This window comes from Oncorhynchus tshawytscha, linkage group LG12 (genome assembly GCF_018296145.1).
Source record: "Oncorhynchus tshawytscha isolate Ot180627B linkage group LG12, Otsh_v2.0, whole genome shotgun sequence".
Taxonomy (NCBI): domain Eukaryota; kingdom Metazoa; phylum Chordata; class Actinopteri; order Salmoniformes; family Salmonidae; genus Oncorhynchus; species Oncorhynchus tshawytscha.
In genome coordinates, this window is record NC_056440.1 from 12259147 (window position 1) to 12284399 (window position 25253).

Below are 25253 nucleotides of genomic sequence, written 5' to 3' on the forward strand. Positions count from 1 at the left end.
GTGTCATGCCAACAGTAAAGCATCCTGAAACCATTCATGTGTGGGGTTGCATCTCAGCCAAGGGAGTTGGCTCACTCACAATTTTGCCTAAGAACACAGCCATGAATAAAGAATGGTACCAACACATCCTCCGAGAGCAACTTCTCCCAACCATCCAGGAACAGTTTGGTGATGAACAATGCATTTTCCAGCATGATGGAGCACCTTGCTATAAGGCAAAAGTGATAACTAAGTGGCTTGGGGAACAAAATATCGATGTTTTGGGTCCATGGCCAGGAAACTCCCCAGACCTTAATCCCATGGAGAACTTGTTGTCAATCCTCAAGAGGCGGGTGGACAAACAAAACCCCACAAATTCTGACAAACTCCAAGCATTGATTATGCAAGAATGGGCTGCCATCAGTAAGGATGTGGCCCAGAAGTTAATTGACAGCATGCCATGGCAGATTACAGAGGTCTTGAAAAATACTGTAATTGTCAATATTATGTAATTGTCAATAAAAGTCTTTGACGCTTATGAAATGCTTGTAATTATACTTCAGTATTCCATAGTAACATCTTACAAAAATATCTAAAGACACTGAAGCAACAAACTTTGTGGAAATTAATATTTGTGTCATTCTCAAAACTTTTGGCCACGACTTGTTGTATTCGGTGCATGTGACAAATACAATTTGATTTCATATAAACGATGAGTAACTGAACTCCAATGGTGTCTCTCTTGGCCAACCAAGTCGGGAGGACTCTAAAAATAAGATGTTTTGTGAAAACGTAAGTGGACCAGAAAGAAGACAGAAGCATGTGTCATCTGCAACTTTACAGGGGAACAGTGAACAAGAAGAGGATCAACCACAATGTATCGATAGCCCGAGGGCTTGCTTGGTGGAAGGACCAGTCCCTTGTTGGAGAGGATTCAAGAGGAGAGGATATGAAGGAAGAGACAATACCACAGTGTGAAAGTTAACAAGGCGAACAAATTGGTGGATCAATTCATTCAAGACCTGGTAAGATGATGTCCAGGATGATCATGACAATTCCACCAGTAGAGGTAGCCTACCTACCACTTCATTAAGTGGAACTCAATTTCATTGCTGATTTACTTATTTTTTGCAGAATGAGATAAATGACATTCCCTTCTTTGATGTCGAGTCGCCCTATGAGTTAGCCCCGAATATCTTCCAATATCTTAGACGGACAGAGTTGGGATGATGTGCTCAGGTAAACTAAGATCATGATCAGATCCGTCAGTTATATAAAACTCAGAGACTACTCTGTTTTCACTTGAAGCATAAGTAGACCTGAACAGACCGCACACTGTTTTGTGCAACCCTAATGTGACGTAGGCCCTAGTAAGTGATGATGACCACTATCCAACATGTTCCCTTCAATATCCTCTCCAGGTCAGCAAGATGTGTAGTATAAGTACACCGTTCTACTTTGCTGTACCTAGTGATGATCACTCAATATGCTTCCACAGGTTCCACGGCGTGGGCCGTCCTGGCGGAGGACGATGTGTTGTCATTTAGAATGTGTCTGGAGAATGGTTATCACCACGGTACCGCTGTCTCTGACTCCCCCTGTTGGAAGAACACACTACGAGACTGCAGGAACTCTGAGAACACTGTGCGCTCCAACTGGGAGGTAGGAGACGGCTTGGCTTGATAGGGGTGTGTGTCTGACTGCTTGGCTGTGTGTGTGGCACTTTAACTCAATGCATTTTTTTAGATAACACTTCATCTGAATTTGCCCTTAAACCTGTGTAACTATACAATATTAACTTAAACCTGTGTAATAATACAGTATTAACTTAAACCTGTATAATAATACAGTATTAACTTAAACCTGTGTAATAATACAATATTAACTTAAACCTGTGTAACTATACAATATTAACTTAAACTTGTGTAACTATACAATATTAACTTAAACCTGTGTAATAATACAGTATTAACTTAAACCTGTATAATAATACAGTATTAACTTAAACCTGTGTAACTATACAATATTAACTTAAACCTGTGTAACTATACAGTATTAACTTAAACCTGTGTAACTATACAGTATTCATTGTAGTAATAACATTGTAATTGCAAGGACCCCGATAAACAACATTTCGACTTGCATGTCTTCCTACTCCTAGAATCGTGTTGGATCAATCAGCTAACTGCAGTATGACCTTTGAGAAGGTGCTGTGTGACATCAGTTCCTGTGACAGCTATGTTGTTGCCGATGTAAGATATACAGTATATAACCAGTTTTCAGTGTCAGAAGGGGCAAGCAGCTGTGTTGATAAGCACATTTCCAGCCTAATGAAGACAGATCAATAGACATTGAGCTGCTATTTTGACTCTGTACTAAAAGAGACCACCACTTGTCTTTGAACTCCTTTTTTTCATGTTCTTTTAATTCAACCTGTTGTGAAAACACAATAGACTTCAGCCTCTATGTTATGTCCCTTACAGCTATTCGACTGGGTCCGGTGTACAGTAGGATGATAGCGTGACTTGAGCTGCTGAAATGAGTCTGTTAAATGTTGTTTCAGGAGGCTGGGGCCCACAGGGAGTGGTCTGATTAAATTCTCCTCTGGCGCCGGTGAACTCTGGCTGGGTCCCAAAAGGCACTCTATTCCCTACATACAGAGACAGAGGGCTGCCTGCTGCAGCAAATTGTATTCACCCAGAATATCATGTCTTCCCCCTCAGGAGGCTGAAAATATTTGGCATAGGCCCTTAGATCCTCAAAAAGTTTTACAGCTACACCATCGAGAGCATCTTTACTGGCTGCATCACCGCTTGGTATGGTAAATGCACCACCCTTGACTGCAAAGTGCTACAGAGGGTGATGCGGACAGCCTAGCACATCGCTGGGCCGAGTTCCGTGCCATCCAGGACCTCTATATCAGGCGGTGCCAGAGGAAGGCTCGAAGAATTGCCAAAGACTCCAGCCACCCAGTCAAAAGTTTGGACACACCTTCTCATTCAAGGGTTTTTTCTTTATTTTTACTATTTTCTACGTTGTAGAATAATAGTGAAGACATCAAAACTATGAAATAACACATATGGAATCATGTAGTAACCAAAAAGTGTTAAAGAAATATATTTTATATTTGAGATTCTTCAAAGTGGCCACCCTTTGCCATGATGACAGCTTTGCACACTTGGCATTCTCTCAACCAGCTTCATGAGGTAGTCACCTGGAATGGATTTCAATTAACAATTGCGCCTTGTTAAACATCATTTGCTGCTGTGCCTCTGTTCTTTATTTTACTCTTATTATTATCTGTCCTGATGCCTAGTCACTTTACCCTGCCTTCATGTACATATCTACCTCAAATACCTTATTATTATCTATCCTGATGTCTAGTCACTTTACCCTGCCTACATGTACATATCTACCTCAAATACCTTATTATTATCTGTCCTGATGCCTTGTCACTTTACCCTGCCTTCATGTACATATCTACCTCAAATACCTTATTATTATCTATCCTGATGCCTAGTCACTTTACCCTGTCTTCATGTACATGTCTACCTCAAATACCTCGTACACATGCACATTGATCTGGTACTGGTACTCCCTGTATATAGCTTCACATTCATCTGGTAGTGGTATTCTCTGTATATAGCTTCACATTGATCTGGTACTGGTACTCCTTGTATTTATATTTTTTTATTTCACCTTTATTTAACCAGGTAGGCAAGTTGAGAACAAGTTCTCATTTACAATTGCGACCTGGCCAAGATAAAGCAAAGCAGTTTGACACATACGACGACACAGAGTTACACATGGAGTAAAACAAACATACAGTCAATAATACAGTAGAAACAAGTCTATATACGATGTGAGCAAATGAGGTGAGAAGGGAGGTAAAGGCAAAAAAGGCCATGGTGGCAAAGTAAATACAATATAGCAAGTAAAACACTGGAATGGTAGATTTGCAGTGGAAGAATGTGCAAAGTAGAAATAAAAATAATGGTGTGCAAAGGAGCAAAATAAATAAATTAATTAAATACAGTAGGGAAAGAGGTAGTTGTTTGGGCTAAATTATAGGTGGGTTATGTACAGGTGCAGTAATCTGTAAGCTGCTCTGACAGTTGGTGCTTAAAGTTAGTGAGGGAGATAAGTGTTTCCAGTTTCAGAGATTTTTGTAGTTCGTTCCAGTCATTGGCAGCAGAGAACTGGAAGGAGAGGCGGCCAAAGAAAGAATTGGTTTTGGGGGTGACGGGAGAGATATATCTGCTGGAGCGCGTGCTACAGGTGGATGATGCTATGGTGACCAGCGAGCTGAGATAAGGGGGGACTTTACCTAGCAGGGTCTTGTAGATGACATGGAGCCAGTGGGTTTGGCGACGAGTATGAAGCGAGGGCCAGCCAACGAGAGCGTACAGGTCGCAATGGTGGGTAGTATATATATCTTTCAGAACATCAGCTGACTGGATTTGGGAGAAGGAGAAATGGGGAAGGCTTGGGCGAGTTGCTGTGGGGGGTGCAGTGCTGTTGACCGGGGTAGGAGTAGCTAGGTGGAAAGCATGGCCAGCCGTAGAAAAATGCTTGTTGAAATTCTCAATTATAGTGGATTTATCAGTGGTGACAGTGTTTCCTATCTTCAGTGCAGTGGCAGCTGTATATCGCTCCACATTGATCTGGTACTCCCTGTATATAGCTCCACATTGATCTGGTACTCCTGTATATAGCTCCACATTGATCTGGTACTGGTACTCACTGTATATAGCTCCACATTGATCTGGTACTCCCTGTATATAGCTCCACATTGATCTGGTATTCCCTGTACATAGCTCCACATTGATCTGGTACTCCCTGTATATAGCTCCACATTGATCTGGTACTCCCTGTATATAGCTCCACATTGATCTGGTACTCCCTGTATATAGCTGCACATTGATCTGGTACTCCCTGTATATAGCTCCACATTGATCTGGTACTCCCTGTATATAGCTCCACATTGATCTGGTACTCCCTGTATATAGCTCCACATTGATCTGGTACTCCCTGTATATAGCTCCACATTGATCTGGTACTCCCTGTATATAGCTCCACATTGATCTGGTATTCCCTGTATATAGCTCCACATTGATCTGGTACTGGTACTCCCTGTATATAGCTCCACATTGATCTGGTACTCCCTGTATATAGCTCCACATTGATCTGGTACTCCAAGTGTATATAGCTCCACATTGATCTGATACTGGTACTCCCTGTATATAGCTTCATATTGATCTGGTACTGGTACTCCTTGTATATAGCTCCACATTGATCTGGTACTCCTTGTATATAGCTCCACATTGATCCGGTACTCCTTGTATATAGCTCCACATCGATCTGGTACTCCCTGTAATATAGCTCCACATTGATCTGGTACTGGTACTCCCTGTACATAGCTCCACATTGATCTGGTATTCACTGTATATAGCTCCACATTGATCTGTTACTCCCTGTATATAGCTCCACATTAATCTGGTACTGGTACTCCCTGTACATAGCTCCACATTGACCTGGTACTGGTACTCCCTGTACATAGCTCCACATTGATCTCGTGTTCACTGTATATAGCTCCACATTGATCTCGTACTCCCTGTATACAGATCCACATTGATCTGGTACTCCCTGTATATAACTCCACATTGATCTGGTACTCCCTGTATATAGCTCCACATTGATCTGGTACTCCCTGTATATAGCTCCACATTGATCTGGTACTGGTACTCACTGTATATAGCTCCACATTGATCTGGTACTCCCTGTATATAGCTCCACATTGATCTGGTATTCCCTGTACATAGCTCCACATTGATCTGGTACTCCCTGTACATAGCTCCACATTGATCTGGTGTTCACTGTATATAGCTCCACATTGATCTCGTACTCCCTGTATATAGATCCACATTGATCTGGTACTTCCTGTATATAACTCCACATTGATCTGGTACTGGTACTCACTGTATATAGCTCCACATTGATCTGTTACTCCCTGTATATAGCTCCACATTGATCTGGTACTGGTACTCCCTGTATATAACTCCACATTGATCTGGTACTCCCTGTATATAGCTCCACATTGATCTGGTACTCCCTGTATATAGCTCCACATTGATCTGGTACTCCCTGTATATAACTCCACATTGATCTGGTACTCCCTGTATATAGCTCCACATTGATCTGGTACTCCCTGTATATAGCTCCACATTGATCTGGTACTCCCTGTATATAGCTCCACATTGATCTGGTACTCCCTGTATATAGCTCCACATTGATCTGGTACTCCCTGTATATAGCTCCACATTGATCTGGTACTCCCTGTACATAGCTCCACATTGATCTGGTACTCCCTGTATATAGCTCCACATTGATCTGGTACTCCCTGTATATAGCTCCACACTGATCTGGTACTGGTACTCACTGTATATAGCTCCACATTGATCTGGTACTCACTGTATATAGCTCCACATTGATCTGGTACTCCCTGTAAATAGCTCCACATTGATCTGGTACTCCCTGTATATAGCTCCACATTGATCTGGTACTCCCTGTATATAGCTCCACACTGATCTGGTACTGGTACTCACTGTATATAGCTCCACATTGATCTGGTACTCACTGTATATAGCTCCACATTGATCTGGTACTCCCTGTAAATAGCTCCACATTGATCTGGTACTCCCTGTATATAGCTCCACATTGATCTGGTACTGGTACTCCCTGTATATAGCTCCACATTGATCTGGTACTGGTACTCCCTGTATATAGCTCCACATTGATCTGGTACTGGTACTCCCTGTATATAGCTCCACATTGATCTGGTACTCCCTGTATATAGCTCCACATTGATCTGGTCCTGGTACTCCCTGTATATAGCTCCACATTGATCTGGTACTCCCTGTATATAGCTCCACATTGATCTGGTACTCCCTGTATATAGCTCCACATTGATCTGGTACTCCCTGTATATAGCTCCACATTGATCTGGTACTCCCTGTATATAGCTCCACATTGATCTGGTACTCCCTGTATATAGCTCCACATTGATCTGGTACTGGTACTCCCTGTATATAGCTCCACATTGATCTGGTACTGGTACTCCCTGTATATAGCTCCACATTGATCTGGTACTGGTACTCCCTGTATATAGCTCCACATTGATCTGGTACTGGTACTCCCTGTATATAGCTCCGTTCTTCTGTATTTTATTCCTTGTGTTAATATTTTATTATTTTGAAACTCTGCATCTTTGGGAAGGGCTCGTAAGCAAGCATTTCACAGTAAAGTATACACTAGTTGTATTCGGTGTATGTGGACAAATAACATTTGACTTAATTCGATTTGGATCACTGAATTTTATAAGATACTATGCGTCACTATGAGATCCTTGTATAACCAGGGTTGAGTTTTAGCTGACATTTTTTTCCCCCGGTGGTTTTTCGAGGCAAACTGATCAAATATTTCTCTCACCTTCATACAGTATCTTGTAGATGCACTGAGGAAGCAGAACTGCAGGTTGTGCTTTGATCTTGCCTAAAATTGATACATCAAACGTTTCATGGCTTGGAAGAGGGAAAGGCATGGATTTCTCCTGTTGATTCTTGGCTGAAGGACGATGCACTAATTATGTTGAGTGTTGTTACCTTCCTGACAAACCCTGAGATGTCAGATGGAGAGTCTGTCTGTCTGTCTGTCTGTCTGTCTGTCTGTCTGTCTGTCTGTCTGTCTGTCTGTCTGTCTGTCTGTCTGTCTGTCTGTCTGTCTGTCTGTCTGTCTGTCTGTCTGTCTGTCTGTCTGCCTGCCTGCCTGCCTGCCTGCCTGCCTTCCTGCCTGTCTGTCTGTCTGTCTGTCTGTCTGTCTGTCTGTCTGTCTGTCTGTCTGTCTGTCTGTCTGTCTGTCTGTCTGTCTGTCTGTCTGTCTGTCTGTCTGTCTGTCTCTGTCTGTCTGTCTGTCTGTCTGTCTGCTTGTCTGTCTGTCTGTCTGTCTGTCTGTCTGTCTGTCTGTCTGTCTGTCTGTCTGTCTGTCTGTCTGTCTGTCTGTCTGTCTGTCTGCCTGCCTGCCTGCCTGTCTGTCCCATTTCCTCATGCTGGAAGACCGATGCTCAGTGAAGTGGGTGGTACAGTAGCTAGCTGAAGTGGTATAAGTGATTGTAGCATGTAAATTGGGGAGTTGAAGCTAGCTATCTTACCATCTTGTTTGTGCCACAGTGTCATTGGTAGCAAACTAGTTGAAAGGGTTTATCTGGCAGCCCTTTGGTGCTACTCTCTGTGGTTATCTCTGTCTGCAGCTCTCTCCAACAGCCCAACCCAGCACCAGTCCTGACCCACATCCAGGTTCCAGCACCGTAGAGGAGCTCTGTCTGTCTGAGACAGCCCAGGGCAGCTGGTGCTGGGGTGGACCTGGGGTAGCTTGTCTCATGGCTATTCTCATGCCGACTGTGAGGAACTCAGCTGCCACCTCACTCAACTCTGCATGTCTCCAATTGACTAAGCTGCAAATGGGAAACTTGGGAAGCATTTGGTGTTTCTATGCATGTGCAGAGAGAGGACTGTCTAAAGCTAGGATGAGCTAGTTATATCTGTTTAGAGCTACTGTAGGCCATAACTGATATCTGCCTGGTCCTCTTGAGCAGTATGCATCAATGTGACTAAAAAGTGACTGTTTTAGGCTTCTATTCACTATGTTGCGAATCTCTTTAATGTTAATATAATCCCTCGTGTTGTGTAACGTTGTTTTCCGTCCCCCCCAGGTACACATCAGGGGATGTGAGACTGTGGGACACCCTCCACTAGGACTCTGCACCCCCCTTCCTGAGGCCCACTTCCTGAGGCCCAGCCCCCTTGACTGCAGACCTCAGCCCCAGACCTCACATCAGTCACGTCTGGTGTGGCTTCCTATGGCCATGGTGAGTGGGGGTCCTCAACTCTCCAGTCAACTTAATGGCTATTCCACTGGCTAGCCTTTTCTGGGAATTGTACAGAAAACATTTTGCTTTCACAAGACTTGGAAATAACAGTTTCAGGGTGTGATTAGCAAGACACACATTCCACATTAGCAAGCTAGCTGGGCAAAAGGTTCCACGTGACTCTGGCTGCTGCATCTGGTCTTGGATCTTGGACCTGCTACTCATGCAAGTCCAGGATTAGTTTCAGCCAGAGTTTGTTTGTGTTTCACACATGATTTGCAGCACATAGCAGGGTTCCAGATCCCTGGGAGGGTCCACACACCCTGGCTCTGAGCCTGGAGAGCCCCACCTTAGCTGCTGGGCTAGACGTCCGGCTGGACCAGCCTGATGACGGGCTACTGGAGGACCCTCTGCCAGGCCACGCTGCCCAAACCTGTGTCTCTCTCAATTCAATTCAATTTCAATTCAAAGGGCTTTATTGGCATGGGAAACATATGATTACATTGTCTCTCTTTCTCTCTCTCACTCTCTCACTCTTTCTTTCTCTCTCTCGGTCTCTCTCTTTCTCTCTCTCTTTCTCTCTCTCTCTCTCTCTTCCTCTCTCTCTGTCTCTCTCTCCCTCTCTCTCTCTGTCTCTCTCTCTCTCACTCTCTCACTCTTTCTTTCTCTCTCTCTCTCTCTCTTTCTCTCTCTCTCTCTCTTTCTCTCTCTCTCTCGGTCTCTCTCTTTCTCTCTCTCTCTGTCCCTCTCTCTCTCTCTCTCTCCCTCTCTCTCTCTCTCTCTCTCTCTCTCTCTCTCTCTCTCTCTCTGTCTGTCTGTCTGTCTGTCTGTCTGTCTGTCTCTCTCTGTCTCTCTCTCTCTCTCTCTCTCTCTCTCTCTCTCTCCTCTCTCTCTCTCTCTGTCTGTCTCTCTCTCTCAGCTTGATCATTTGAAAGAGGATTATGATAGAATCCCCTGATGCAATGATACGGTGTCTACATTGATCCAGTCTGCTGTTGTGATTTCTCATATTTGAATTCCTCTATCTGTCACAGTCAAGCCATTATATACCATATTAGTTCATTAGCAGTGCAACTGGACTTTTCATATGTGAGGTACTTTACTGTCACATGGAGTGAGAAGTCTAATCAGCAGGCTGAATAAAGTTCACTTTTCTAACAGTGGCTCTGGTCGCAGGAGGAGTCTATGGTCCTAGTACCAGGGGCTGAGGGGAGAGGAGTAGACAGTAGCCCCACGGTGACCCTCTCTGCTGGGGAGACAGTGTACCTGCTGGCCCCTGAGGACCTGGAGCCCCGGGTGCTCCATACCATCTACGGCCTCCCAATCATCTGTCTGGACGCCTCAGTGACACACGCTGCCCTGGGGGTCAAGAACTGTGGCTGGGACATGAACGATGGAGGCAAGGTAGGTGAATCAACATGTAATTGATTACAGTCTTTTGACAGGGTCGTATTCATTAGGGAATTCATTGAAACATGACAGACAATGAGGGATTCTAATGAATACAAACCCGATGTTGTTTTTGATATACTGTACCTGGAGTTAGGAACAGGGTTACATTAAGGTAGGTATGCCAAAGCTAAGCACTAAGCAAATACTGAAGCCCAAACCATTATTTTTCTGAGTGCTCAACACATTTGGACGGCTATAAATTGGCCAACCTTTAATGTTTGTTTTTTACTGATATAATTATAGGGCTGAATTGAAACCCGAAGTGAATAGCATCCCTATCGTCACCCCAAACCTGCATCTCTCTGAGTCTGAGTAGCAAAACACCCATCTGAGTCTGAGTAGCAATGCACTAATCTGAGTCTGAGGAGCAATGCGCTAATCTGAGTCTGAGTAGCAATATACCCATCTGAGTCTGATTACCAATACACTAATAAGTCTGAGTAGCAATACACTAATCTGGGTCTGAGTAGCAATGTACTAATCTCAGTCTGAGTAGCAAAACACCCATCTGAGTTTGAGTCTGAGTAGCAATACACTAATCTGAGTCTGAGTCTGAGTAGCAATACACGAATCTGAGTCTGAGTAGTGTCATGATGTTGCCCTCTTTGGGTACAGCAAGCCCATCCCCCTCTCCCTGCCTCCCCCTGCCTCCTTCAACTAGCTGCTGTGGTCAGAGAGAGGTTGTAAATTCCTGAGAAGACCCTGCCTCATGGCCACACAGTATAAGAGACAGAGTGAATTTTCATAGAGAACAAAGGAATTTCTTCCACCTCACAGAACTGGAGGTCCGAACAAATTTCATGTTCCCGGACAAGGTATAAAAGATTGGTGAAGAATCCAGCTACGAACTGGTCCGTTTGTTACATTTTGGGGAAGCTCATAAGAGACGGTGTGGCCACATTGCCATAACGCTGTTTATATAATAGCCTCAGATATGAGGTTTACATCTAATTGTTGTATAAGATTAATGAGTGAGTATGATACTGTTTGTAAAATTGTTTGATGTGATTTTGGACTGTTAAATGAAGGAAACTCCAATTCCCTTTTGAGTTGAACTAAATCAGAGGATCGCCCCTGTTCCCAATTAGGGTCAGGCATCCTGGGGCAGCCCTTTTCTGCAATTCCGAATAAAACCCAACTTTGAGAAATGATCACCAGACCATGTTTCTCTCAATCACGGTAATACAAAGGTTGTAGACCATTGCTGAATCTTTTAACCATACCACGTGGTTAAACTCTTAGAATATCGATACCGACAGAATAAGAACAGGGCTTTGATATTAATTACTAGTCTGCAGCTAGGAATTCGGTATCATTGAACGCAAAGAACGACAACCGCCGAAACATCCACTCTACAACAACATGATTGAATGTCACTCTGAACTATCCTTTCCACTATAACCACAACAGAGAGAGAGCGGGAGAGAGACAGACAATTCTACAAAAGACACAACTTTTCAACAGCGATTAAGACGACACACTGAGCGTAAATATATATATTGATTGCAATTGTTCCCGAATGAGTGAGCGTTCATATGCAAAGGATTAGCATTTCAATTGTTATAATTATCAACTCTGTAGTGACTTCTCAGTCGATCCCCACTTCCCTTTTTATCCACCAAGCCGCGATGCCGGTTCATCCCACTAGGGCACATTCCCTTATCATTTCTGGTAACCATATTGACTTTGTTTGTTTATGCATTTCTGTGAATTACTTAGTTAGTAATATATAAATGATTTAAGACAATTGATGTATGGATCATAGTGAAGACTGGGTTCGTGCAGATAACCAACAATTTACAACGTTTGGAATGAGACTAACGTGAGGTAAATAATTAATTACTCAGAAGACTATGGATCAGATATGAAAATATCTGAAAAGTTATTTTAGGAAATGATAACTTTTTAATCTGAATATTTTCCTTGGTGCCCCGACTTTCTAGTTAATTACAGTTACATGATTAATCAGTTTAATCGCGTAATAATAATTACAGAGAATCTTTGATAAAAACTAAAAGTCTTCATTTAATGATAGTAAAGACACGACAGTAGCAATATACCCACCTGAGTCTATTAACAGTCTCTGGAACCCCAACAGGGAGGTGCACCCCAGTCTGGGGAATCTGGGACAGTCGCTGGGTATTGTGGGTATAGAAATAGCTGAACTACTCCTACTGGGCCTTGTTCCTAATTACTGTAGTATTTGGTTTACTCTTTACTCTTGATCCACATGCACACGCACACATACACACACTAAACATGTGGAGTCTATTTCCCAAAGTATCTGCTATTTGTATATACTGTATTATTGTGGTGTATCTAAGGGCCCTGCTCCTAACTGAGGCTAGTACCTTCATTTAGCCCTCTGCTAATTACAGGAGACTGAGTTTATGAAGCTTTTTCTTCGAGCAAAACGCAACAGTGAAGGTACAATGCTGCGTACAGAGCCCTCCACACACAGTACTACAATACGTTGAGTTACCCACAGCTGTGAAGTGAGCTGTAGCCTATTGTGTGTTTGTGTTAATGAGTCTGTTATTAAATAATGGGAAACAATGTTGTGTATGTTATAGTGAATTTTCCAGTACATATGTGGCAATTATTTATTTCAGAAGGTGTCAGCAAAACTAGTACTCTGTATGTGCTCTAGATCATTGGACACCATTAGATATGCACCTGTCGGTTATTCTTGTAATTGTTATGGCCATCTATGGTTACACCTCTTGGGTCATTTCCAGAACAGGGGTGTCCCTTTCAGAAGAGTTAGCAAGATGACATGTATTGGTCATTCCTGTAGAGTGCCATGGTCTGTTGCTATGGTCCTACATGCATGAAACTATTTCTGTGGCTCTACAGGTTACATTTCCTAATATGAAGGCAATATGATAACGGTGGCTAAATGCCAGAGGTGATGAGCCATTAAGAGGAGTTACTATGAGTGTGATGTAATGAGGACAAATAACACGTGTGTGCCAAGACTGGAAGGAGTTGTATTCATGAACCAGCTCGGCTTTTATGATGAAGTAATTAGAAGTCTATTTGAACTCACATGCTCCGGCATTTGTAAAATATGATTGACCAAATATTTCCACGACAATGTTTGCTACAGCTTTTTTTGTTGCCTAAAATTAATTTGTAGAATATTATACTGTACAGTGCATTCGGAAAGTATTCAGATCCCTTCACTTTTTCTACATTTTGTTACGTTACAGCCTTATTCTAAAATGGATTAAATAGTCCCCCCCCGTCAATCTATACACAATACCCGATAACGACAAAGCAAAAACAGGTTTTTAAAAATGTTTGCTAATTATTAGTATTTTTTAACTGAAATATCATATTTATATAAGTATTCAGAACCAGAGCGTTGCTGCACAGCTATTTTCAGGTCTCTCCAGAGATGTTCCATCAGGTTCAAGTCCAGGCTTAGAGACTTGTCCCGAAAGCACTCCTGCGTTGTCTTGGCTGTGTGCTTAGGGTTGTTTACCTGTAGGAAGGTGAACCTTCACCCCAGTCTGACGTCCGGACCGCTCTGGAGCACATTTTAATCAAGGATCTCTCTGTTCACCTTTCCCTCGATCCTGACTAGTCTCTCAGTCCCTGCCTGGTTTCCTCTAGACACTTGGCATTCAGGCAAAAGAGTTTAATCTTGATTTCATCAGACCCGAGAATCTTGTTTCTCATGGTCTGAGAGTCCTTTAGGTGTCTTTTGGCAAACTGACTACCGTCTGGCCTCTCGACCATAAATGCCTGATTGGTAGATTGCTGCAGAGATGGTTGCCCTTCTGGATGGTTTTCCCATCTCCACAGAGGAACTCTGGAGCTCTGTCAGAGTGACCATTAGGTTCTTGGTCACCTCCCGATTTCTCAGTTTGGCGATGGTGGTTCCAAACATCTTCCATTTAAGAATGATGGAGGCCACTGTGTTCTTGGGTACCTTCAAGGCAGCAAACATTTTGCGGTGGACATTTTTTGGTCCTTCCCCAGATCTGTGCCTTGACACAATAATGTGCGGACAATTCCTTCGACCTTATGGCTTGGTTTTTGCTCTGACATGCACTGTGGGACCTTATATAGACAGGTGTGTGCTTTTCCAAATCATGTCAAATCAATTGAATTTACCACCAGTGGAATGCAAATTGTGGAAACATCTCTAGGATGATCAATGGAAACAGGATGCACCTGAGCTCCAATTTGAGGATCTAATTTGGGCTTTAGTTGTAAATCGGTGTCATGCATTTCAGTGTATTTCAAGATAAATATTTGCAAGATGTAGTTTTGTGACAAAAACCCTGTTTGAAAAACCCACTTTGTTAAACACCTTATTCTGTCTCTCTCTAAATGTTGAATGTTTTGATAGGCCCAGATGCTGGTACTTAAGTAATTAGTCGAGTGACTAGGGACCGGACCTAAATGGAGCCTCTCTCTGTTGGTTAGACATTTCTTTGGCAGAGCTATCCCACTGACATCATTACAATGTTCTCATTCCTGATGATGTTATATTATCACTAAAGCGCCACATATTGGGCCTAGGAGAAAGTTTGAGGGATAACTTTGCTGCAGTGCTTCCTCTCAAGGTTACAGCTAAAGGATTTTTTTAAAATCTTGTAAAATCAAGAGAGATGTCATATACAATGGCAAGAAAAAGTATGTGAACCCTTTGGAAATACCTGGATTCCTGCATAAATTGGTCATACAATGTGATCTGATCTAGGTCACAACAGTAGACAAACACAGTCTGCTTAAACTAATAACACACAAACAATTATATGTTTTCATGTCTTTATTGAACACACCGTGTAAACATTCACAGTGCAGGTTGGAAAAAGTATGTGAACCCTTGGATTTAATAACTGGTTGACCCTCCTTTGGCAGCAATAACCTCAACGTTTTCTGTAGTTGTGGATCAGACCTGCACAACGGTCAGGAGGAATTTTGGACCATTCATCTGTTCAGCAATATTCTTGGGATGTGAACCGCTCTCTTAAGGTCATGCCACAGCATCTCGATCGGGTTGGGCCACTCCAGAAAGGTGTATTTTCTTCTGTTGAAGCCATTCTGTTGTTGATTTACTTCTGTGTTTGGGTCATTGTCCTGTTGCATCACCCAACTTCTGTTGAGCTTCATTTGGCGGACAGATAGCGTAACATTCTCCTGCAAAATGTCTTGATAAACTTGGGAATTCATTTTCCACCGATGATAGCAAGCTGTCCAGGGCCTGAGGCAGCAAAGCATCCCCAAACCATGATGCTCACTCCACCATACTTTACAGTTGGGATGAGGTTTTGATGTTGGTGTGCTGTGCCTTTTTCTTCACACATAGTGTTGTGTGTTCTTTCCAAACAACTCAACTGTAGTTTCATCTGTCCACAGAATATTATGACAGTAGCGCTGTGGAACATCCAGGTGCACTTTTGCAAACTTCAGACGTGCAGCAATGTTTTTTGTTGGACAGCAATATCTTCTTCTGTCGTGTCCCCTCATGAACAACATTCTTGTTTAGTGTTTTACGTATCTAAAAGATGTTAGCATGTTCCAGAGATTTCTGTAAGTCTTTAGCTGACACTCGATGATTCTTCTTAAAATCATTGAGCATTCTGTGCTGTGCTCTTGCATCATCTTTGCAGGACGGCCACTCCTAGGGAGAGTAGCAACAGTGCTGAACTTTCTCCAATTATAGACAATTTGTCTTACTGGGACTGATGAACGTCAAGGCTTTTAGAAATACCTTTTTAACCCTTTCTAGCTTAAATGCAAGTCAACAATTCTTAATCGTAGGTCTTCTGTGATCTCTTTTTTTTCGAGGTATGGTTCACATCAGGCAATGCTTCTTGTGAATAGCAAAGTCATATTTTGTGAGGGTTTTTTAGAGGGCAAGGGAGCTCTAACCAAAATCTCCAATCTCGTCTAAGTGATTGCACTCCAGGTTAGCTGACTCCTGACTCCAATTAGCTTTTGGAGAAGTCATTATCCTAGGGGTTCACATATTTTTTCCAACCTACACTGTGAATGTTTAAATGATGTATTCAATATAGACAAGACAAATACAATAATTTGTGTGTTATTAGTTTAAGCACACTATATCTATTGTTGTGACTTATATGAAGATCAGATAAAATTTGATGACCAATTTCTGCAGATATCCAGGTAATTCCAAAGGTTTCACATACTTTTTCCTGCCACTGTAGCCTACCAGCTCCACAGGTCTTCAATCTGACTAGGCATACATGTTGATGTCTCACGTCCTGTCCAAAATACTGCCGCTTAGGCCTCTTTTTCCATATGAATTATTCTAAAACAACACTACTGATTGGATAATATTTGATATGGTAGTGATCATGAATTAAATCGAGCATTGAGTTTTCGTTCGTTTCTTCTCTCCACTATAGACCTAGCTAGCTCATCTTCTCTAAATTATGCCAATTCATGATTAGCACATTTTCGCTTCACTAATTAAACTGAAGAATTACAGCTTTTAATCGGCTTTAACAAGTCTATCGGTTTCATAGTGTTTCTGACAGCATGTTCCTTCTGCAAAGTGGGAAGTAAGACTTGCCAACAAACTCTGAGGCAGAATGTGTTATGTGTTATTTCATGAGAAGACATATGCCTAATTAAAAGCTGTGAAAAGAATGGAGGTGGCATCCAGACGTTTTCTCTTCACACCGAGGAGTTGAGTCATCACTAGGACTTGTTGCTTTTCCAGCTACATATTTTAGAGGTATTATGATATGAATGGTCTTTGTAATGATCCTATCTCTCTCTCTCTGTCTGTCTGTCTGTCTGTCTGTCTGTCTGTCTGTCTGTCTGTCTGTCTGTCTGTCTGTCTGTCTGTCTGTCTGTCTGTCTGTCTGTCTGTCTGCATGCTCATGTGTATGGTATGTTGCTAAGTGTCTACATGTCTCATGTATTTGTCTGTCTGTCTGTCTGTCTGTCTGTCTGTCTGTCTGTCTGTCTGTCTCTGTCTGTCTGTCTGTCTGTCTGTCTGTCTGTCTGTCTGTCTGTCTGTCTGTCTGTCTGTCTGTCTGTCTGTCTGTCTGTCTGTCTGTCTGTCTGTCTGTCTGTCTGTCTGTCTGTCTGTCTGTCTGTCTGTCTCTGTCTGCCTGCTCATGTGTATGGTATGTTGCTAAGTGTCTACATGTCTCATGTATTTGTCTGTCTTATTCATGTCTTTGTCTATTGGCCTGTCTGTCTGGTGTCTGTGAGAGTCAGCCAGAGTCAGCTGAACAGTCAGTCTCCCTCTCCTCTGGACCTGCACCCTCCTTCCCTTCCCCAGCCCAATTCCTCCCTTCCCTCTCTCCCCTCCCGAGCCAGTGGACTTGGGGGTCTAGACATCTGCTCAGTGCTCCTGTTACCCTGTTACCCGCCACCTCTATAGGTTACACACAACACATCCATGACATAGATTTGTTCAGTGAAAAGTGTGGCATGTTCCATTAGGATCCTTTTGTTGTTTAGGATCAATGGTCTTGATTAACTTCTGACAGTTGCTTTGAATGTGTGTCTTCAAACTCTGTGAGCTTGATATACTGTATTCATGCCAATGTTTGTTCACATTGGATCTATAAGTTAGTTCTACTTGTTTTTAAATGCATTAACCTACCTGACATCTGAGTCAGTGTAAAAACAATGCAACATGAACTCAACTGACTGCATAATTTGACAATCATTTAGGGACATTCATCTTCATTTACTTAACAAAGGAACTCGTGAAGGGAGTGATTTAGGACAAATTATAGATCATTTTATTTTTGTTCTAACTATCCCTCCAGGAATCCAGCAGCACGATGACTCTGCTGTAGCCAAAGCCATGAGGCCTTTCATCAAAGCATGCTGAGGTGCTCCCTAAACTGTTTCCATATTAGCGTCAAACTGCCTCTATACTCCCTTTCGCTGACAGCTCCTCCACATAATAGCTGGTTTGGGCTGCTTTTTAATCAAATCCCCTCCCCCAAAACTGAGATGATTCATCGAAAAAAAGACAAGCAGACAGCCCCTTCTCATCCACTCCTGTCTCCTTCCCTTTCCTTCCTTCCCTCTCTCCTCTCCTTCTCTCTCATCTCCCCTCTCTCCTCTCCTTCCTTCTTCTCTCTCCTCTCCACTCTCCTCTCTTTCCATCTCCTGTCCTCTCCTTCCCTCTGCTCTCTCCTCTCATCCCCCCTCTGATCTCTCTCTCCTCCCCTTCTCTCTCCTCCCCCGCTCCCCTCTCCTTCCCTCTCTCCTCTCATTCCCCCTTCCCTCTCCCTCTCCTTCCTTCTCTCCTCTCCTTCCCTCTCCCCTCTCCCCTCCTTCCCTTTCCTCTCCCCCCTCTTCTCCTTCCCCCTCTCCTCCTAGGCCCCTTCCCTCTCCCTCTCCTTCCTTCTCTCCTCTCCTCCCCTCTCCCCTCCTTCCATTTCCTCTCCCCTCTCTTCTCCTTCCCCCTCTCCTCCTAGGCCCCTTCCCGAATCCCATCAAGCTGTCATTTCAAAGTCCTGTGTGTGGGTTTGTGTGTGTGTGAGAGTGTGTCCTGTGTATGTCCTGTGTGTGATTTTGGCTTGCTCCGCTTGGGGCTAGCTCACATTAACACTGCCTGGCCCAAATAGGAGACACAAAACAATTGGCATCTTCTCAAGCCTTACATCATGCTGCTTGCTCCCTCTCCTCTCTCTCTCGCGCTCTCTCTCCTACACAACTCTCTCTCTCTCGCTCTCTCCTACACACTCTCTCTCTCTTCTCCCCCCCTCTTCTCTTTTCTCTCATCCTTTGTTTAATGTCTTTATCTATCATTCCCCATTCTGTCTGAAGGTTGGCTAGTTTGTTTAGTGTTGTTTTGAAAAGAGAACTGCTCCAGCCACTAATTGACCAATTATAACACAGCCAGATTACATCATTTAAATAACATTTTAAAAGGCTTTTGTTATGGAGCTGGAGGGAACACAATTAATCATTCTCTTTGAATTAATATTGATATGCTTGTGGGTCAATGTCCTTCCTATCATATTCAAACCTTTTTGTTATTTAAGCTTTACAATACTGTATTCATAGCCCTTTTTGCCAAGAAAATGTAGTGTTTATAATTACTGACAGCCATTTAATTTAATTTAGATTCTGTTAATGTCCCTTCGTGTCAGTTACAAAGCATGGTCTGCTGCCTGCTTGTTAACAGCACAGAGATGAATTCCTGTGTAAAAGCGTAGGCAATGGAAAGTGTTGTGTTGAGTCTCGGAGCTCAGACAGACAGAGACGGTGTGTGTGAGAGAAGAAAGTTGTGAGGATCACTTCACTGCTTCATGTCTCATGCTGCTGCTAGATGTAGAGTACACCATGAGGACGTTTTACGCTCTGCTCAATCTGCTCAAATCCAGGTGTTATCTAACTCATGCTGCAGTGTCTGTAGCAACAGTATCCATTGCCAAATAACTCTGTTTCTATGTGTTACCTCTGTTTATATTCAGGTGCAGAATAATTTTTAGTAGCCAGTGAAGGAGTCTAACTCTCTGTGTAGTATTGTGTACAGATCCAGATAGACAGTCTATAGACAGGCAAGTCTGAGGTGTCTCTGGGAAACTCAACAGGAGACTGTTCCTGTGTCCACCTAAGAGACAGCCCCCCTCACCTGATGGTGTGAGGAAACAAAGACAGGAGGTGTCATTACACCTGCTGAGTGCACACACACACACACACATACACACACTGGCACATTATTTTGCCTGTCAGATTTGAGCACCACAGTAGTACCAGATTAGATCCAGTGGCTCCCTTGGGTACAGCCGCTGGGCTCTAGTCAGAAACAAACCTGTTTATCACAACACAATATTCCTCAACACACAATCACAACTGATTAGGAACATTGAAATATGGAGGTACAAACAGCATACTTGCAGGAGGGAGGCTCAGGTGTTTGGAAAAAGAAAAGCAATTTTCTTCGCACCTCTCTCTCTCGGGTTGCCGAGAGAGAGAGTGAGAGAGATATGTAGAAAATCAACTAAATGTATTGAAAGTAGTCTACAAAGTAGTCTATGCTTACCTGGCAGAATGAAATCATGATTATTTGCATCAATCCAGTGGGTAGTTGTTTTGCAAACTCTACCATCACACGTGCTACAAAAACACAGCCAAACAACTGCCTCTTGCTGAAATTTTAAGGATAACTACACCCAAAAATCCTAGACCTCAAAAGTGCTCTCCTGGTGTGTTTTAAGCATTGCTGTGGACTTCCAACCAATATAGTTGTTTTTCTATAATAATAAATAAAAAATCTGATTTTGAGAGCGAAAACCTGAGAAAACGGAAACCTGGAAAAACTAAACAGAGAAAACCTAAATGAAGTCAGCCAAAAAATAAAATAGATTTTATAAGAGGGAGCTAGGTGGATCAGCAGAGTGTTATAGCCTGGGGGTATTTGTGAGGGAGACAACGGGAGGCAGATGCTGGCAGCCTTCACACTGCTGTCCTGTGGCCTCGCCATTCAGCCGCTAAAACACACACACACGCGCACACTGTATCTGCAACCTGGCTCTCAGAATGGGGGAAAGAAAGACAGAAAACGAGCCATTTTCATCTGCACTTGTCCCTGACAGCGGTGCAGGAGTTGGCAGGTAAAATAAAGGAAAAATAATTGGGCAGAATCCTTACCAATCAAACTCCTGCCATGACTTTCCTACCAAATTCATCAGGCAATAAATAGACAGACTAATGCAGACAAAGCCCAGACAACTCTATGTCTCATTGTGCATAGCCAGTCTTTTAAAGGTGGGACCCCCAGCTCACCTGCAACAACAGCCAAAGTAGAATACTTAACTTTGTCCCTCCGCCTTATGTAGTCTTATATGTAGTCAGTCTCTCTGATGTAGTAGTCTTGTATGTAGTCAGTCTCTCTGATGTAGTGTTGTATGTAGTCAGTCTCTGATGTAGTAGTGTTGTATGTAGTCAGTCTCTGATATAGTAGTCTTGTATGTAGTCAGTCTCTCTGATGTAGTAGTCTTGTATGTAGTCAGTCTCTGATGTAGTAGTCTTGTATGTAGTCAGTCTCTCTGATGTAGTAGTCTTGTATGTAGTCAGTCTCTCTGATGTAGTCGTCTTGTATGTAGTCAGTTTCTCTGATGTAGTGGCGTTGTATGTAGATAGTCTCTCTAGAGTAATGTGGTATGTAGTCAGTCTCTGATGTAGTGTTGTATGTAGTCAGTCTCTCTGATGTAGTAGTCTTGTATGTAGATCGTCTCTCTAGAGTAGTGTTGTATGTAGTCAGTTTCTCTGATGTAGTAGTGTTGTATGTAGTCAGTCTCTCTATAGTAGTCTTGTATGTAGTCAGTCTCTGATATAATTGTCTTGTATGTAGTCAGTCTCTGATATTGTAGTCTTGTATGTAGTCAGTCTCTCTGATGTAGTAGTCTTGTATGTAGTCACTCTCTATAGTAATGTTGTATGTAATCAGTCTCTCTGATGTAGTAGTCTTGTATGTAGTCAGTCTCTGATGTAGTAGTCTTGTATGTAGTCAGTTTCTCGGATGTAGTAGCGTTGTATGTAGATAGTCTCTCTAGAGTAATGTTGTATGTAGTCAGTCTCTGATGTAGTGTTGTATGTAGTCAGTCTCTCTGATGTAGTAGTCTTGTATGTAGATCATCTCTCTAGAGTAGTGTTGTATGTAGTCAGTTTCTCTGATGTAGTAGCATTGTATGTAGTCAGTCTCTCTATAGTAGTCTTTTATGTAGTCAGTCTCTGATATAATTGTCTTGTATGTAGTAAGTCTCTGATATTGTAGTCTTGTATGTAGTCATTCTCTCTGATGTAGTAGTCTTGTATGTAGTCAGTCTCTGATATAGTATTCTTGTATGTAGTCAGTCTCTATAGTAGTGTTGTATGTAATTAGTCTCTCTGATGTAGTAGTCTTGTATGTAGTCAGTCTCTGATGTAGTAGTCTTGTATGTAGTCAGTCTCTGATGTAGTAGTGTTGTATGAAATCAGTCTCTGATATTGTAGTCTTGTATGTAGTCAGTCTCTCTGAGGTAGTAGTCTTGTATGTAGTCAGTCTCTGATGTAGTAGTCTTGTATGTAATCAGTCTCTCTGATGTAGTACTCTTGTATGTAGTCAGTCTCTGATGTAGTAGTCTTGTATGTAGTCAGTCTCTGATATAGTAGTATTGTATGTAGTTGTAGCTCCCTTCAGTAACCACGAGCACAACCGTTCCTTGATTTTAACTAGCGGCTTTATTCTGTAGTTTTAGTCAGAATTATCACCTTCCGTGAGAACTATAAAGTAAATGAAAAATACAGTTAAGCACACTCTTACAACCTTATCTTACGAGTGACTTATTAGCTTGGTATAACTCTGAAGTGCTTACATACATAACAGTTTAACCGGCGTTATAACGGGTTCAGATTAAACACATGAATAAAGGAAAAAATACCTCATTGGCTGCTTATTACAGAAGGGAGGAAATCAAACTTCACACTTATTATTCCTGGCATGAATTCACACTTCATCCTAACATACACTCTTCAACCTTTATGAACTACACCCGATGACATGAAAACTTGCCTTCCCTCCAAAAGTGTGTTGCTACAATAAGGATCCCCGTTACAATAGTATTAGCTACGTAGTTCCGCTTGTATTATCATTTCCCCCGCACAGCGGACACGTAAACAATTCAAACAAAAGACAACGACATAACCTGTAAGTCTAACTGTCAGTTACAGTAGTCAGTCTGTGATGTAGTAGTCTTGTATGTAATCAGTCTCTGATGTAGTAGTCTTGTATGTAGTCAGTCTCTGATATAGTAGTATTGTATGTAGTCAGTCTGTGATGTAGTAGTCTTGTATGTACTCAGTCTCTCTGATATAGTAGTCTTGTATTTAGTCAGTCTCTGATGTAGTAGTCTTGTATGTGGTCAGTCTCTGATATATTAGTATTGTATGTAGTCAGTCTCTGATGTAGTAGTCTTGTATGTAATCAGTCTCTCTGATATAGTAGTCTTGTATGTAGTCAATCTCTGATGTAATAGTCTTGTATGCAGTCCGTCTCTGATATAGTAGTATTGTATGTAGTCAGTCTCTGATGTAGTAGTCTTGTATGGAGTCGGTTCTGGCTGAGGGGGGCTGGAGTCTGTTCTGGCTGTGGGGGCTGGAGTCTGTTCTGGCTGTGTGGGGGCTGGGGGCCGGAATCTGTTTTGGCTGTGGGGGCTGGAGTTTGTTCTGGCTGTGGGGGCTGGTGGCCGGAGTCTGTTCTGGCTGTGGGGGCTAGGGGCTGGAGTCTGTTCTGGCTGTGGGGGCTGGTGGCTGGAGTCGGTTCTGGCTGAGAGGGGCTAGGGGGCTGGAGTCTGTTCTGGCTGTGGGAGGCTGGAGGCTGTTCTGGCTGTGTGGGGCCAGGGGTTGGAGTCTGTTCTGGCTGTGGGGGCTAGGGGCTGGAGTCTGTTCTGGCTGTGGGGGCTGGAGTCTGTTCTGGCTGTGGGGGTCTAGGGGCTGGAGTCTGTTCTGGCTGTGGGGGCTGGGGGCTGGAGTATGTACTGGCTGTGGGGGCTAGGGGCTGGAGTCTGTTCTGGCTGTGGGGGCTAGGGGCTGGAGTCTGTTCTGGCTGTGGGGGCTGGGGGCTGGAGTCTGTTCTGGCTGTGTGGGGCTAGGGGGCTGGAGTCTGATCTGGCTGTGGGGGCTGGAGTCTGTTCTGGCTGTGGGGGCTGGAGTCTGTTCTGGCTGTGGGGGCTGGAGTCTGTTCTGGCTGTGTGGGGCTAGGGGGCTGGAGTCTGAAATGGCTGTGGGGGGCTGGAGTCTGTTCTGGCTGTCCATTAGGGTGGCCAAGGGCCAGGGTCTAATGCACGTCTTCCTCCTCTCCTCCTCCTCTCCAAATTGGTTGCTCTCTCACTCTTTTTCTGGAGTTTCCAGGGAGCAAATGAGGGTCTTGATTAAACCGGGGCTGTCTGGAATACTGCCTGTTCATAACTGCCCAGGCCACAGATGGGGAGAGGGAGAGAGAGCCAAGGTCGTGCCCAGTGGTCCTGTGCCAGTAGAAAAATAGCCTGTCTGCAATGTCTCCTCTAGTAGGCTTTCTGTTTCATGGCAGTCTGTGACTCTGCACTATGTGTTAAAACATCAAATAGTTAGTCTAGTTTTCAACATACCTTTATTGACCTCAACTGTTAACATAACATGTTCCAGTATTTGAGTGTCCACGGTACGATGATGTAATCCCAATCTGGTGTGTGCAGGCTCACTGTCACTTTGCTGTGTTTCTAGTAGAAAACAAGGATGGGAATGATGAATGTGTAGTAGTGTGTTCACTGGCAGCTTAGGGAAGACAGGGGCACAGTTCAAACAGACTGCCAGACAGTAACTTTTAATCCCCTGAAACAACACCACTCAGCAGCCACGACCATGGGTGCATCTTAAATTGCACCTTATTCCCTATATAGTGCACTACTTTTGACCAGGGCCCATATAGGGCTCTGGACAAAAGTAGTGTACTAGGTAGGGAATAGGGTGCCTGTTGGGACACACCCATGTCTCGCCATACGTCTTAGTTACAATACTAATGCCCATTTAGCTATGCAACCCTGATTCGTTTAATTTCTTGAAGCGGAAATTTAATCTGTTCACCCCCAAATAAATTAGATTTGGTGTATGAACTTTTGGAAAGCTTTTAGCATGGACTCATCCTCTGGCTGTTGCTGGGGACCCAATAAACTGAAGCGGTGATGAACAGATGGAGCTGTGGTCCATGGGGCATGTGTGGCTCGTCAAACCAGACCCAAGAATCTTCCTCTTAGTTTTATTAATGCTACAGCACTGCCATAACGCAGCCCAAAATGGCACCCTATTCCCTATATAGTGCACTTCTTTTGACCAGAGCCCCGGTGAAAAGAAGTGCACTATATAGGGAATAGGGTGGGATTTAGGAGAGAGATCATGTTTAATCAGTTCAGAACACCTA

The 25253-nt window shown here is 43.2% G+C and overlaps 1 protein-coding gene across 7 annotated transcripts in view; it reads left to right on the forward strand.

Annotated features, from left to right (window-relative positions):
* Nucleotides 1–25253, forward strand: part of LOC112262570 — a 32909-nt gene that overhangs the window by 1975 nt on the left and 5681 nt on the right. For 3 of the 7 annotated variants that reach the window (XM_042331346.1, XM_042331347.1, XM_042331345.1), the window contains exons 2-6: nt 823–1004; nt 1114–1218; nt 1478–1641; nt 8747–8902; nt 10064–10306. In XM_042331346.1, coding sequence (XP_042187280.1) covers nt 1206–1218; nt 1478–1641; nt 8747–8902; nt 10064–10306 — 576 coding nt within the window. In that variant the 5' untranslated portion in view covers nt 823–1004; nt 1114–1205. Of the gene's footprint in view, nt 1–822; nt 1005–1113; nt 1219–1477; nt 1642–2140; nt 2232–8746; nt 8903–10063; nt 10307–25253 lie in introns of those variants that run through there. The other 4 variants (XM_042331349.1, XM_042331344.1, XM_042331348.1 and 1 more) reach the window with 4 other exon arrangements.